The following is a 15,604-nucleotide window of genomic DNA, read 5'->3' on the forward strand; positions in this document are numbered from 1 at the left end:
GGCCAATGGAGTCACACAGCCAGCCACTCAGCCATGGCGCCGTCACGCGGGCCGTGGGACTGACGCCCGCCAGGTGGCGCTGTCGGGCAGCAGGCTGTGTGCCCCCTGTCCGGGGAGCTCATGAAGGGAGGGGACGCCGGGCGGAGCTCGCGGGTTCCGATATAAGGGTGGTTGGGTACGTGTGTGTGTGGGGGGGGGTCGGGAAGTGGCCGCGACCCACACGGTCCCTTCTGTCAGTCCCGAGTTCTGTCAGTCCGTTCTGTCTGTCCCGGGGCGATTCGGGGGCCCCTCCAGTGCCTTGCACTGCTCTGGACCGTCGGACCACCCACCACAACCCAGCCACCCCACTTTCCGCCAGGAATGGAGCCTGGGATCGCACGCCCTCTTCCAATCGGTCTGGCGCGCCCGGCCCCGCCCCTCCCCCAGCCTTGGGGACCCGCAGGTGTGCATGCGGCCCGCCCAGCCCGCCTCGCCCCTGCGGCCTGCTGGGGCTGCACTCGCGCGCTGCTCGCTTCCCTGAAACCCTAGCGCGATCCAGGCGCCCGCGACTGCAGACGGCCCCGACCGCCCGCGGCGTGAGCTCCAGCAGCGCCCAGAGGACCAGCTCCACCCAAGGCTGGCCACCCCACCTCCGCCAGCTGGAATACCGTAGTCGGGGGGGGGGGGGGGAGGGGACACGTGGAGGCCTGACCTGGCCCGCAGTCCCTGCAGCTAAGCAGGACACGGACACTACACACACACACACGTCCCCCAAACACACACACATACACCAGGCCTCCCTAAAACACACACACACCTTCCCTTAGCAAGGGGCTCAATGAAACATACAACTAGCCCCCCCCATCCACCCCACTGTGAAAGGGGCAGTTTACAGCAGTCTCCTCCCCACCCCACCCCCCAGGGAGATACCAAATAGCTCTTTCTCTGGGAATACAAAGCCTTGCGCAGGACTTCCCTATGGACTCCTGCACCTCAAAGAGGAACATTCCAATAAGCCCATCAACTGCAGATTCATGACCTGGGCCTGGAGGAGGGACTCGGCTCCACAGCAAAGTTGCTGGGAAAGTTCTCTGTCCTCTGGAAACAGAACCCCATTTGGCAGATGGAGCAGTGAAGGCTCAGAGAGATTAGGTTCTCATCTGAGTTCAGTCCAGGTGTTCTAGGGGGAAGCCAGCTCTTGCCCTCCTGGGCCACGCTCCAAGTGCTAGATGACCATGCAGCTCACTGGCCTTGCACTCATGGTTGTGAGGCTGGCTGTGAGGAGCTGACAGCTTTGAGATCTACTTTGGAAGCAGAGTCAGCAGGACTAGATATGGGTCAGATACGAGCCATTGACTAATTCACAATAATGGGGAGGAGGAGAATGGCAGTGAAATGTGTTTATAGTCTTCCATGTCAGAGGTGGGTGACATAGTCCACTTAGATAGCACACTGCTTTGTCATGGGCGTTCCCCAGGTTCAAGCCCAGCCCCCATCACACTGGAGGAGGCCTTGGTGCTGTGGACTCTTTCCTTCCCCCTCCACCCTGCATGTCTGTCTTTGTCTGAAAACAAAGGAGCCCATCCTCAGCCTAGTGACCAATAGTAACAGGTGCATTCTGGAGCCCCCAGGAGGCATCACAGCTTCTCACAGCTGTTTCCCACAAGTGGGGAGAGAACCAGCACATTCCAGGGTGGGCATCTTGCCCCCGCAGGGGCTGGATGGATCTCTGGAAGTCACAGGCACCAGAGGCCAGTGATCAGGTGCCCACGTGGGTGGGCTGGGTAGGGCGAGCCACAATGGGTAGGCGGCTTCATGGAGCCACCTGACACAGGGCTGCTCCCTCCACTCTGGCAGTGAAAAGCGAATAAGGAATGGGGACAGGAGCTCACACGCTAGACCAGGGCAGATACTGGAAGCCCCATGCCCCTGGTCAAATGCCAGGAGCCACCGTTGCCCTGCCTTTCCAGATGTTGCTCCAGTGGAGTGGGGACGAATGGGCACAGGTCATGCACTGCACCCCCAAAGCCTCACTCTGCTCCTGGCTTCTGTACGCACCGAGAACCCCCTCCCCCCCCACCCTCCAGAAGAGGAAGGAGAGACAGGAGACAGGAGCCCTGAGACGGGTTTTTCAGTATGCAAGTGTTTTTGACTCCACAGCCAGTTGCTTCCAGTGAAACATAGAGGGCAGCCAGAAATACACACCCGAATGCAAAACGGGGAAGGCAAACGGAACACAAACCACACAATACCAGGAACCCCCACAGAACCAAAGAATCAAAACCCAGAACCCCTCAGACTTTATATATATATATAATATATATTTTGTTTTTTTTAAAAAAGGGGGAGAACAACTGTTCAAAACCAACTGGGCAGTATGGTGAGGGGTGGGTGCAGTCCTACAGAAGGGGGTCTGAAACTCCCCCCCAACAAAGAACAAACACAATACAAAGAAAATAACCACCAACACTCCTGCGCATGGGGCAGGAGTCTCCAGAGAACAGATTGTCCCATCCTCAAACTGGCTTTTTTTGCCTTTTGTGTGTGTGTGTGTGTCTTTACCCCCCCCCCATTTTCTTCTTTCATTGTTTTTGTTTTAGCACCTGTACAATAAAACTGTACCATCTCTGCCCAGAGCCGGCCAGGGGAAGGCGGCCCTCTGCCTTTGGATGGTACATACTTTCTACAAGGATTGTTCGGAAAAATAGCCATTGGTAGAAAAATAAGGACAAGAGTGGGAAAGAGGATGCCACCGAGGGGTGGGGACAGGAAGCAGCCTGGGCTCTCCCTGAACAAACCCAGCCCTGGCAGCCCTGGGGTGGGGTGGGGAGGCAGGAGAGTGGCCTGGCAACTCTGTACCCCAATGGTGATTCCTCAGGCGAGAGTGGGGCTAGGACCCCGTCTCCTGCCCTTGCCTAGGAAACAGCTGGGGCCTGTAGTTCACATCTGGCAGTCAACCCCAGTGCCATCAACTCCGGAGGAGCGGGTGGGGGGTGGGGGGGTGGGATGGTGGTGCGGGGATGGCAGGGGTAGGAGAGCAAAGGGGGTGCTGAAGAAGGGAGAGGTGGTGGTGTGCGTTAAGTGGGGGGCCATGGCTCCTGAGCTGAGAGCCTCATTATCCAGAATGGGTGAGGCCTGCAGAGGGCGGGTGGGGTGACTGGGGGTGCAGCAGGGGAGGGGGGTTGATGTGAGAACAAATCCATACTGTGTGTACTCTGAAGGGGACAGTAAGGAACATGAGGGGGCCATCTTACCCTTCAAGTTAGGGGGTGTCAGCTCTCCTCTGTTAGAACAATTCATTAACCCCTGCTCCCTTTGTCCATACCTCCCTCCTGGATTAAAAAAAGAACACACACAACACACACACATACACACACACACACACACACACACACACACAACTCCACTTCATGAGGCTGCCGCAAAGGTTGGGGGTGAAATAAGGGGAAATGGGGGGGGGGGTTAGGGAGCACCAAAGCCTCAGGATTTGCCCCCAAAGCCCTGGACCAGCACCAACCAACTTCATCAGTCACAAACCATGGCCCCCACCCCTCCCAGCTCCTCCCCAGCAGAAGAAAAAAAACTGGGAAGGATTTTTTTTTGGGGGGTGGGGAGGCAGCTCCAGAGCTTATCAAAGAAAAAAACAAAAACAGAAAGTGGGCTGAAGAAAGACCCTCGATACAACAAGTCATCTCAAATCATCACAGTGATACAGACTTATCAGAAACCAATGAAACAACACAAATTAAATACTAATAAAATAAATACTATGGAAGACTGGGAGAATACAGGGGAATGAAAAAGGAGGGGCTTAGAAATTTGGGGGTTTTGTTTTCTCTATTCTTCTCTGGCTAGGGCCCAGGTACCCTAGTACCACCTCACACACTCCATCCCCCCAGGGGACCTCGGGTCCTCAGATGAGTTCCATCCTCATCACCAGCCGAGAATGCAAGAGAGAACGAAGCAAGTGTGACCAGAAGGGAAACCCAGTCATTCACGAATGCTGGCGTTGAGAAGGCGGCTTCTTGTTGGTCCAAATTATTGCCTCATTCTGCAGTTTGGTGCTCGGCAGGGGCGAGATGTGGGAGGCAGGGGGGGAGGTGGGCTGAAGGAGAGGAGCAAGAAGAACAGGGAGGAGGGGGGCTCTTTCTTCAGGCCCCCGGTCAACTGTTCCAAGACTGGAACTCCACCTCCGACCCCAGGAGCCGGATCAGCTCTGGCTCATACCGCACCAGCTCCACAGTCTCAGAGGAGCCCGGGGCTGCTGACCTGGTGTCCAAGCCCCCAGGCCACTCGCTGGGGGTCAGCAGCTGACTGGAGGCCACCTGTCGGAAAAACTCAGCCTTGGGCAGGGTGGCGATTTCAAAGTGCGGGAAGCGAGCCTGAAAGATTCGGGAAGACAGCTTCAGCCTCTTCAGGACGTCGGTAAAGAGGAACCAGTTACAGGGCCTAGGAGAGATAGGGATGGTCGTCATGGATGGGGGCATTGGGACAAGGAGGCATGTTGGAAGGCCCAGGGAAGCAGCCAGCCCAGCTGCTGACAACTAAGGCATGTGTTCCCCGGGACCAGCTGAGACAAGAGAACTTTCTCCCACCCCCTATAGTGCATGCTCTAGCTTTCCATCATTCGTTTCTTCCAATTTTTTAAAAATTTATTTGATAGGAAAGAGAGAAGTTGAGAGCGCGGACTGGGTGGTGGTTCGCCTGATTGGGTACACATGCTACAATGCACAAGGACCTGGGTTTGAGTACCTGGTTCCTACCTACAGGGGGAAAGTTTTGAGCAGTGAAGCGGTACTGTAGGTGTCTCTCTCCCTCTCTCTCTCACCTCCCTTCCCTCTTGGTTTCTGGCTGTGTCTACCCAATAAGTAAGTAAAGATAATTAAGAGGCTGGGTGGTGGGTGCACCTGGTTGAGCGCATATGTTACAGTGTGCAAGGGATTCCAGGTTCGAATCCCTGGCCCCCACCTTCAGGGGGAAAGCTTCACAAGTGGTGAAGCAGGGCTGCAGGTGTCTCTATTTCTCTCTCCTTCTCTACTACCCCTTCCCCTCAGTTTCTGGCTGTCTCTATCCAATAAATAAATAAAGGTAATAAAAAAGATAATTAAAAATAATCAAAATAAAATTATACAAACAAAGAAACTGAGAAGGGAAGGGGAGGGAGGGAGGGAGAGAGAGAGACCTGCAGCACTGCTTCACCACTCATGAAGCTTCCCTCCTCCACGGGTGGGGCTGGGGAGGGGGCGGGACTTGAACCCAGGTCCCTGAATATGGTGAGTCATGTGCTACCACCAAGTCCCTTCCTTCTTTCTTTCTTTTCCTTGATAAAGACAGAGAAAAACTGAGGGCGAGAGAAAGAGAGACACCTACAGCCCTGTTCTACTGCTGGTGAAGCTTCCCCCCTGCAGATGGGGACCAGGGGCCCGAACACTGGTCCTTGTGTATAATAAGATGTGCACTCAACTGAGTGTGCCACTGCCGGGGCCCCACTTTCTGTTACAAAGGGCCAATGCTCAAGCCATGAAGAAACACTTTCAACAAGTGGGAGTAGAAGGAGATGGGACCCGCCAGAACTGACCACTCAGCACCCTGCCCCCATCTTATTACACACCCATGAACTGGAATTCACCACCTGTAAAGACCAGCTCTTCTTCCTGGCAACCCCCTGCCAATCTCAGTCTGGCTTCTCTTTCCTGTCCTCACTCTTGCTTCCGGAGCCTGTTTGTTCTCCAAGATCTTCCCTTGCACTGGGGAAGCCATGGGGAGAGGCCTCAACTATGGGTAATCCAAAAGGCATTTCTTTCTGGCTCTGGAATGCATTAGAAGAGTTTGTTCTCCAGTGGCAGCGCAGAAGCAGCAGCAAACACGGGGTCCGCAGGGCCTGAGCTCACATTACAGCCAGTCTGACTTTGCTGAGCAGAGTTAACTGGGCGGGCGGCAGCCTGAGGACAGCTGAGAAGCGCTCAAAGCATGCTTACTGAGAACACCAGGAAGAAGGGCGCCCCCCTCACACACATCAATGGGCCCCACAGCCTGGGCATCTCCTTCTCTCCCTTCCTCTTTTCCCATGTCTGTGGTCTCTGCCATCCTGGACCAGGGCATATATGTCACCACAGAGTCCTAACTGTGATCTCTCTCTGTCCCTCTCTCTCTCTCTCCACTCCCACGCAGCCTCACTAGCACCTCTGTTAGTATTTGTTTTTCTAAGAAGAAAATCTGACCCTTTCAAGCCCTCCCCCAAGAATGTTCAGTGGCTCCCAGGTACCTCCAGAGAACAACTCCAAATTCTTAAGACTGATATTATGCAAGACCTTCCAAACACTACCCCAATTCAACTTCCTGAACCCAACCTTGAGAAAGTAACACAGACACAAACACAAAGTGTTTGTCCTCTACTCTACCAAGAGCTAGCCACTTGCTGAAGGATTATCTCTGCTTTTTTTCTTCCCTCCCTCACCCCCCCCACCCACCTTCTCTCTCTCTTAACCAGAGCTCTGTTGTTTTGGCTTCTGGTGGAGCTGGGGGCTGGATTTGGAACCTTAGACACAAAAGACTTGTAGAACCATCATACATGTGACATCCCAAGCCATTATGCTTACTTGCTTTCCCGCTCTCTCCCTCCCTCCCATTCTCTCTCTCTCATCTTTTGTTTATTGGATAGAGACGATCAGAAATTGAGAGGGTAGGGGAGATGGAGAAGGAGAATAGAGACACCTGCAGGCCTGTTTCACCACTTGCAAAGCTTTCCCTCTGCAGGTAGAGACCTGGGGCTAAAACCCAGGTCCATGCACACTATAACATGTGTTTTCAGCCAGGTATGCCACTGCCTGACCTCTCCCTATCCTCTCTCTCTCTCTCTCTCTCTCTCTCTCTCTCACCACCAGGGTTATCACTGGGGCTTGGGTGCCTGCATGACAAATCCACCACTCCCAGTGGCCATGGTTTCCCCTTTTTGTTTCTTTTTGCTAAAGACAGAGAGAAACTGAGATGAGAGGGGGAGCTAGAGAGGGAGAGAGGGAGAGATACCTACAGCCCTGCTTCACTGCTCATGAAGCTTTCCCCCTGCCAGTGGGGACTGGGGGTTTGAGCCTGAGTCCTTGTATATGGTAATGTGTGCTCAACTGGATGTGTCACCACCCAGCTCTCATCGATGCTTTCCTTTTTTAAAAAAAATATATTTGTTATTGGCTAGAGACAGAAATTGAGAGAGAAGGAGGAGACAGAGAGGAAGAGAGACAGAGAAACGCCTGCAGACCTGCTTCACCGCCTGTGAAGTGACTCCCCTGCAGGTGGGAAGCCATGGGCTCGAACTGGGATCCTAATTGGTCCTTGCGCTTTGTGCCACGTGTGCTTAACCCACTGCGCTACCGCCCAACTCCCTTTTTAATGATTTTTTTTTGCTGCTTTCCTTTTCTAAATTGATTTTTATTGTATTATTTTATTTGATAAAACAGAGAAAAACTAAAAAGGTAAGGGGTGGGGCTGGGTGGTGGCACACCTGGTTAAGCACACACACTACAATGCACAAGGAACTGGGTTCAAACCCCCAGCTCCCACCTGCAAGGGGAAAGCTTCATGGTGGTGGATCAAGGCTGCAGCTCTCTCTTCCTCTCAATTTCTGGCTGTCTATCTGATAAATAAATAAAGATAATAAAGAAGGCAAGGGGTGAGAGAGAGACCAGCAGCACTGCCTCACTGCTCATGAAGTTTCCCCTTTCCAGATGGGGAGCAGGGGTTTGAACCTGAATCCTTACGTATGGTAACATGTGCGTTCAACCAGGTGAGATGCCAGCTGCCACACCCCACTCCACCAATTTATTAATTTCCTAAACTTGGATGCTATTGAGCCTGTGTCTCTGCTTGTGCCATGTCCATCACCCTCTTCTCTTTGGCCCAGTTGAGATGCCAGGCTGTCCCCTGAAACCTCCCCTCATTGGGTGTTCATCCCATCTCCCATGGTCTGGTGGCACACCCCTGATTCTTTTTTTTTTTTTTCCTCGACCAGTCCCGGCTCCTCCTCCTCCCACACCCCTGATTCTAACAGGACGCTCAGAGGAAAGGGTACAATGGAAACCAGCAATGGTTCTCTCTGTGGCATAGGATTGGGGGCTGCAGTGAGGAGAACTTTCTGTTTTCATTCAATGCTCTTCTGAATGGCTCAAGTTTTTGTTTTAATTTTTTTTAATTTACTTATTTGTTATTAGGGAGAGAGAAATTGAGAAGGGAGAGAGGACAGAGAGGGAAAGAGACAGAGAGACATTTGCAGCCCTATTTCACCAATTGTGAAGCTTTCCCCCTACAGGTGGGGACTTTGCACACTATAATGTGTGCGCTTAACCGGGTATGCTACCACCTGCCCCCCACAGCTCAAGTGTTTGAAAATAAGAAGTCAGCTTGGGATGTTGCATCTGTGATTCGAGTGGATTACACTCAATCTCTCTCCCGCTAGACTGAGCAACCTTTGCAGGCTGGAGCTGTGCTCTGGCCTTTAGTATTTGAGTCAAGGAAACTACCTTAGACATATTTACAGGCTGGACTGTTCTGTACAGCACCTAAAACTTCAATGCCCATCCCTATTTTTAACTCTCAAATACAATATTTCCAGCAAAAACAAACAAACAAACAAGCAAAAACCACTAGGAAGTTGTGCTGCCTCAATCAACCAGGGCATAGAGGGTTCTGGGTGGGGAGAGAGAAGCTACCACACACCCAGACCACTGCTTTCCATCTTCAGAATCTTTATTATTATTATTATTGTTGTTGTTGTTGTTATTTTGAAAACTTATTTACATTGGATAGAAGTTGAGATGAGAGATAGGGAGATAGGGAGATAGATACATGCAGTATTGTTTCTCCACATGTGAAGCTTCCTCCCAGCAGGTGGGGACCGGGGTCTTGAACCTAGGTCCTTGCACGCTGTAAAGTGTGTGTTCAGTCAAGTGTACCACCACCCAGCCCCTTACCCTCAGAACCTTAACAAGCGTGATCAGAACTCAGCCCTGCTGTACTGATGACTCAAGGACATTTCTTAACCTGACAGGGCCTCAGTGGCCTCATTCTGTACTCTCCCTCCTTCTGGAAGGACAGAAATTTTCCCATCATGCTGCAGCTGTGGGGAAGGGCTGATTGGGAGGCGGTGCCCATCCCCAGCTCTCTGCAGAAAGCAGGCCTCCCACCTGGATGGCTGAACCGAGCAGTGGGGTGGCCCTGGGTCCTGGGTCCTAGATGGCTCTGTTTGTCCCTAGAGCACACTTGCTACCCTGGTCCCTGACTGCCTAGGGCCCAGGATCCTGTTTCAGAGGAGGAGGTGCTGAATACTTTGGAGGAATTAATTAACTGTGCAATACTATATCCCAGAGGCCCTGCCCCACCCTTGGGGATCAGTTTATGCCCAGAAGAATAAGGACCCAAAGCCCCTGAAATGTGACACTCCGCCCCACTGTCATCATATTGACTATGTTCATTCTGATCAGGTCAGTGGGGAAAGGATGCAAAATGGGTATGGTTCAATAAGGGGCTCTCCTGGAGGATCCCCAAGTGACTGTGCACAGCTCTCTCTCTCTCTACCTCTACATCTCCCTCTACCTTTCTCTCTCTCTCTCTCCCTCTCCCTCTCCCTCTCCCTCTCTCTCTACCTTTCTCTCTCTCTCTCTCTCTCTCTCTCTCACACACACACACACACACACACACACAGACATGCTCCCTTTGAGACAAACTACTAGCTTTGAAACAGGTCTTAGAAAAAAATGAAATTAAAAATCTGTAAAACTGTTTGCAAAGGGATCAGTGAAGAGATCAAGAAGGAAACACTTGCTCTGGGAGGCCAGGAACAAAGGGCGATTCATCCTGCCTCCTCCCATGCACACCTACTGGGATTGGCCTGGTGACTGGCGAGCCTTGCAAGCACCCCAACCCTGCCGGCTACCTCATACCCCCTAGCGATTAGACCGGGTTCAGGTGTACTGTGATCTTGGAAAATGGGTGATCCCCATTATAATGTGCATGGTAATCTGAGCTGACAGCCCGATGTGATCAGTGGTGCCAACATTAAGACTCAGAGAAGCTAGCCTGTGGATTACTTAAGGACCCCAGGGGGGCCCATAGCTATGGCAACCATATGTCCCAGCTTTTCAGAGAATCTCAATTTCAAATAGTCTGTCTGGCTGTCCCAAGAAACCACAAAAACGTTGCAGAGATTCTAATAGTTCATCAGCTTAAATATCTCCCAGATCATTCCTTCTACTTAGGAGAAGTGTGGGGATCCTTCTCAGTGCATCTAGATTTGGGGTTCAGGAAAAACAAATGGTGTTGGGGCTGGGTGGTGGCACAGCTGATTGAGCTCACACATTACAATGCTCGAGGACCTGGGTTCAAGCCCCTGGTCCCCACCTGCAGGAGGAGGGAAGCTTTGTGAGTGGTGAAGCAAGACTGCAGGTGACTTTCCCCCTTGATGTCTCTCTATTCCTATCCAAAATAAAAACAAAGAAAAAACATGGTGTCAACACAGTAGCCAGAGTTAGCAGGTTCTCCCTTCAATCCCACCAGTCCTGGTGGGAAGGCCAGGTGACACTGTCCATCTCTATCTGATCTGTCCTAGGCTACAGCACTCTGTACTCCAAGTCTCAGCTTCCTTCTGGAGAATTACACCCTGCCCAGGGAGGCAGGCCAAGGGTTGCCAGGATCCCGGGTGCACCGTCCCAGGAGAGCACTCAGATACTCACCCGCGAGACACTGACACTTGGAGGTTGTAGCAAGGGAGAAGAGGCTTGTCAGAGAGCTCAAACATGAAATCATCGTCTTCCTCGTCGTTGCCTTCATGGTCAGAGTTCCCGGGGGGATTGTGCAGGAGGTCACAGGCAAACCCATCCTTTTCCTCTGTAAGGAAATAGCATACAAGGGAGTTGGGCCTGACTCCAGGCACAAAACTCAAGAGGTGATCCAGTAAGAGAAAGGGACGTGAAGGTGGGGGAGCGGTATGGGAAAGTCATCAGCCCACAGACCCTGGGCTTTGTGTATCCCATCGTCAAGCTCTGGAGGGCATGTGGAAACTCCGGCCCTGGGAGAGAGGGTTCTGTGGCCTGAGGTTCACTGTGCTCCTTCACCTTCCAAGTGGAGAAAGGCAGGGTGAGGTGCAGGATGAGCGGCTCAGATGTTGGAGTGAGAAGCCTGAAGATCCTATCAGTAATCCAAGACAAAAGAGAAAAGAGCCACTGTCCCTTACTTCCCAGTCTCCAACTGCCTGCCTGTTGGGCTCCCAGGCTCTTGAGACTTGTGTTCCCTGCCCCAGCCATGCGTGTGTCCACGTGGGATGTACCGTTCCATCCCAACTCCCTCTGCCCTGACTTCCCCAGGGTGAGCATGGGGCACCTCCCTAAATCTACATTCTTGGCTCTGTGGGTGAATTCTTTCTGGAGACCACAGGTGGAGATGGGCTGCTCTTTCAGGGTAGGAAAATGCAGGCCAGGTGGCCGAGGGCTCAGAAGATGGCAGGTATGTCCAAAAGTGTGTGAGTCTAATTGGAAGGGATATATGCACCCTTAGGTTCACAGCTGCATTATTTGCAATAGCCGAAAGATGGAAGCAACTTACATGCCCATCGACAGATGAAGAAGTTATGGGACATCGATTCCATGGAGTACTACTTGATGATTAAAATACATGATACTGTATTTGGGACCAAATGGATAGAACTGGAGGTGACTGTGTTCAGCAAAATAAGAGATGACTGACAAATAACAGATGGTTTCACTCATATATGGAACCTAGAGAACTGATACACACGAACTTGCCAACAACAACAAAGAAACAAAATGAAACAACAATAAAACACAGTTAAACCATGTCTAAGACTTTAGGAAAACTATGGTGGTTAACCCTGGGGAGGAGGGAGAGGCACAGAACTTTGGTGGTGGGAGCGGTGTGGAACTACACCTCTATTATCTCGTGATCTTGAACATCACTATGGGGGGCCAGGCAATGGTGCACCTGGTAAAGTGAACATGTTACAGTGAACAAGGTCCCAGGTTCAAGCCCCTGGTCCCCACCTGTAGAGGGAAAGCTTCATGAGTGGTGAAGTAGAGCTGCAGCTATCCCTCTGTCTCTTTCCATCTCTCCCCCCATCCCCTCTAAATTTCTCTGTCTCTACCTAATAAATAAAAATATATTCTAAAAAAGAAAATCATGGGAGTCAGGCGGTAGCACAGCAGGTTAAGCGCATGTGGCGAGAAGTGCAAAGACCAGCTTAAAGATCCCGGTTCAAGTCTCCACCTCCCCACCTGCATGGGGAGTCGCTTCACAGATGGTGAAGCAGGTCTGCAGGTGTCTATCTTTCTCTCCCCCTCTCTGTCTTCCCCTCCTCTCTCCATTTCTCTCTGTCCTATCCAACAACAACAATAATAACTACAACAATAAAACAACAAGGACAACAAAAGGGAATAAATAAATAAATAAATAAATAAATATTTTTTAAAAAAGAAATCACTAAATTAAAAGAAATAAAGTGTGTGTCTCATGGAGAAAGGGTGGGAAGGTCACGGTAGCTTCCAGATGAGGGGCTGGGTTCCTCCTGAGGCAGTCGCACCAGAGGAGGTGGCAATGTCAGTTTCTGTCAGCGTGTGAATAAAGCAAGGGCAATGGCAGGGACCCTGGCAAAGTGAGGACTTTTATAGGAGCAAGGGTAAGGAGTGGTAGAGGGTTTGTGAGCAATGGCTCTGTCCAAATCAGTGGCAACTTCTTGTTTGAGTCAAAGAGCTGAGTCTGGGGAAAGCGTGGGCCAGGGCTGGAGCTGAAAGGCTCTGTAAATTCCTAACAGGCGAAGAAGGACAACTGCCACTGGGTTCCTCCTCCTATCTTTCACAAGAGTCAACGACACCCAAAGCAAAGCCCACATCCTCTGAGCTTCAGACAAGGATGGGAAACATCCACTTAAAAAAAAACAAAAAAACAAAAACTTACCCAACACAGAACTGCTGTAAAAATCCCAGGACACACCGGGATCACCCTCTGCCCGGCCCTGAAGATCGGAAAGGTGATCTGTAAAGGAAGAGAAGGCAGTGAGATGAGAAGGATCTGCTGGAGAAGGGATCTAGAAGCAAAGGGTACTCTTATGGGGCTCAGACACCAGTAGAAGGAAAGGATAGACTGCAAGTGGTGATGGGAATGACCAAAGAGATCCATTTCCTGCTGCCCATCAGAGGTTGGAAACCAGAAGCCAGGAGTCACCACCCCATCGCCCCCCCCCCCAAAAAAAAGCTAGTCCATCAGGTCTCCTGGGGTTTAAACTCCTCTCCCCACTCCCCAAATAATAATGAACTTCTCTCATTTTAAAATTGCAAGATTTCACTTAAGAATCTGGATTTTCAACTTCTCTTGAAAAAACAAATCTGAAGGATCTTGCAACATTGTGTCCAACATTCCTACGTGTCAACAGCTGGCTGGCTGGGGGAGGGGAGGAAGTAGCGACATATGTTATGCCTTCTCAGATTCAACTGTCCCCACCCAGCCAGCTCTGTGCTCTCACTTGATGAGCCAGAAGACATTCAGGTCTGGGACTCTCCCAAACCCCCTGCTTAAATGATGTAGGGAATCACACTACAAGCAGAATTGGAGACCTGTCTTGATTGTAACTCCCTGTGGATCAGGCGCTTATCTATCTAACCACCATCTCTCCAGTTTAAAGGAAGATAAGGACTATAATCCCTTTTGCTTCATCACTTGAAAAGCATGCAGGAGATGGCTACGTTTATCTTTATAAACACCTCTTACTTCCACATTTAGGCAGATATACCCCCCAAAGAATTGAAGACAGGTGTTCAGACAAAAGCTCAGACATGAATGTTCTATTCACAATAGCCATCAAGTGGAAAGAGCCCACATGTTTCAGCTACAAAACAGGGGTGAGTTTTATTTTATTTTTAAGATTTATTTAGAGAGAGACAGAGAACACACCAGAGTATTATTCTGGTACGGGGAATACTGAGTTGAACTCAGGACCTCAAGCTTGACAGTCTAACACTGTATCCACTGAAAAGATGTTATTTGTTAACATAAGATAGAGAGGGAGGGGAGGGAGAGAGAGAGATTGAGAGAGAGAACGAACACCAGAGCATCACTCTGGCACATGGGATGCTGTGGACTGAACTTGGGACCTCATTCCTGAGAGTTCAGTGTCTTACTCATTGTACCACCTCCCGGGCCCCTGAGTAAACTTTGAAGCATTAGACTAAATGAGAAGAAGCCAGACACAGAAGGACACCTCTGGTATGAGTTCATGTTTGTGAAATAGTCCAAACAGGCAAATCCAGATATAGAAAGCAGACTGGAGGTTACTGGAGGCTGGGATGGAGGAAGAGGAATCAGGAAATGACTGCCCAATGGCCACAGGGCCACTTTTGGGGGTGATAAGAAACTTCTGGAACTCCACACTAGTGATAGTTGCACAGTACTACAAATGGCCAGAACATGACTCAACTCTACAGTTCCAGGTGGTTAAAACAGGGGTTGGATGGTGGAGTGAAAATCACTATGCACGAGGACCCAGGTTCAAGCCCCTGATCCTCACCTGAAGGGGAGGTAAGCTTCATGTGTGGTAGAGCAATGCTGCAGGCATGTCACCTTCTCTATGACTTTCACTCTCTCTCTCCCTCTCTTTCTCTCACCTCTATCAAAAATAAAGCCTGGGGAGATAGCATAGTGGTTATGCTGAAAGACTTTCATGCCTGAGGCACCAAAGGTTACCAGTTCAATGCCCAGCACCACCAAAGGTCAGAGTTAAGCAGTTCTCTGGTTTAAAAAAAATGAAAGAATAAAGAAAGAGGAAAAATGGCTGCCAGGAATGGCGGAGTCATGCAGGCACTGAACCCCTGTGATGGGGGTGGGGAGAGAGACCGAGATTAAAATAGTGAAAATTTCTATGAATATTCCACCACAACAGGGAGATTTGATCCAAGGACAGACAGAGGTTGTCCCTAGAGGCACTTCACCTCACAAATCCATGGGGACTAGAAGCTGGTTTCCATGACAAATTCAACTGTGTCATTTGTGGGCACACTACCACGATGCCACCTAGTACAGATGGCCAACCATCTAGCTTTGCCACCAGCCCTCCAGTGACACCCAAGCAACAGGACAGGAGAGTCCAAAGAACACAGGTGAGGTGAGGGTGGCCCCTGTAAACCAAATCACAACAGGAAGTTGGTAGCCATTTTTTTCCTGTTATCACTAAGGCCTGATTTGTTTCAGACAGAGACAGGAGATAGGGCCTGGGACATAGTTCAGTGATTATGCAAAAGGCTTTCATGCCTAAGGCCCTGAGGTCCCAGGTTCAATCTCTAGCAACAACATAAGTCACAGCTGAGCAGTGCTTTCATAAAGAGAGAGAGAGAGACAGAGAGAGAGAGAGAGAGAGAGAGAGAGAGAGAGAGAGAGAGGAATAGAGGCAAACACCACAGCACTAAAGCTGTGCTTCACAGGGCACTGAATCAGTGCTGCATGGGGCCCAGGAATTGAACTTGGGTTGTGCACAGGGCAAAGCAAGTTCCTTCTCAGATGAGCTATTTCACCAGCCTGTGACTATCACTCTGTTCTTGCTTGTTTTGTTTTGGCCTCCAGGGTCATTGCTGGGTCT

At 50.7% G+C, this 15,604-nt stretch overlaps 1 protein-coding gene across 9 annotated transcripts in view; it reads right to left on the reverse strand.

Moving 5' to 3' along the window:
- Positions 1–1,364: 1,364 nt before the first annotated feature.
- BCORL1 (BCL6 corepressor like 1) overlaps positions 1,365–15,604 on the reverse strand; it is a 92,653-nt gene continuing 78,413 nt past the window's right edge. For 7 of the 9 annotated variants that reach the window (XM_060182771.1, XM_060182772.1, XM_060182775.1 and 4 more), the window contains 3 exons: positions 12,934–13,011; positions 10,701–10,854; positions 1,365–4,428 (listed from right to left, as the gene is read on the reverse strand). In XM_060182771.1, the coding sequence (XP_060038754.1) occupies positions 4,143–4,428; positions 10,701–10,854; positions 12,934–13,011 (518 nt within the window). In that variant the 3' untranslated portion in view covers positions 1,365–4,142. Of the gene's footprint in view, positions 4,429–10,700; positions 10,855–11,568; positions 11,764–12,933; positions 13,012–15,604 lie in introns of those variants that run through there. The other 2 variants (XR_009547478.1, XR_009547477.1) reach the window with 2 other exon arrangements.

Source organism: Erinaceus europaeus, chromosome X (assembly GCF_950295315.1).
Source record: "Erinaceus europaeus chromosome X, mEriEur2.1, whole genome shotgun sequence".
Taxonomy (NCBI): Eukaryota; Metazoa; Chordata; class Mammalia; order Eulipotyphla; family Erinaceidae; genus Erinaceus; species Erinaceus europaeus.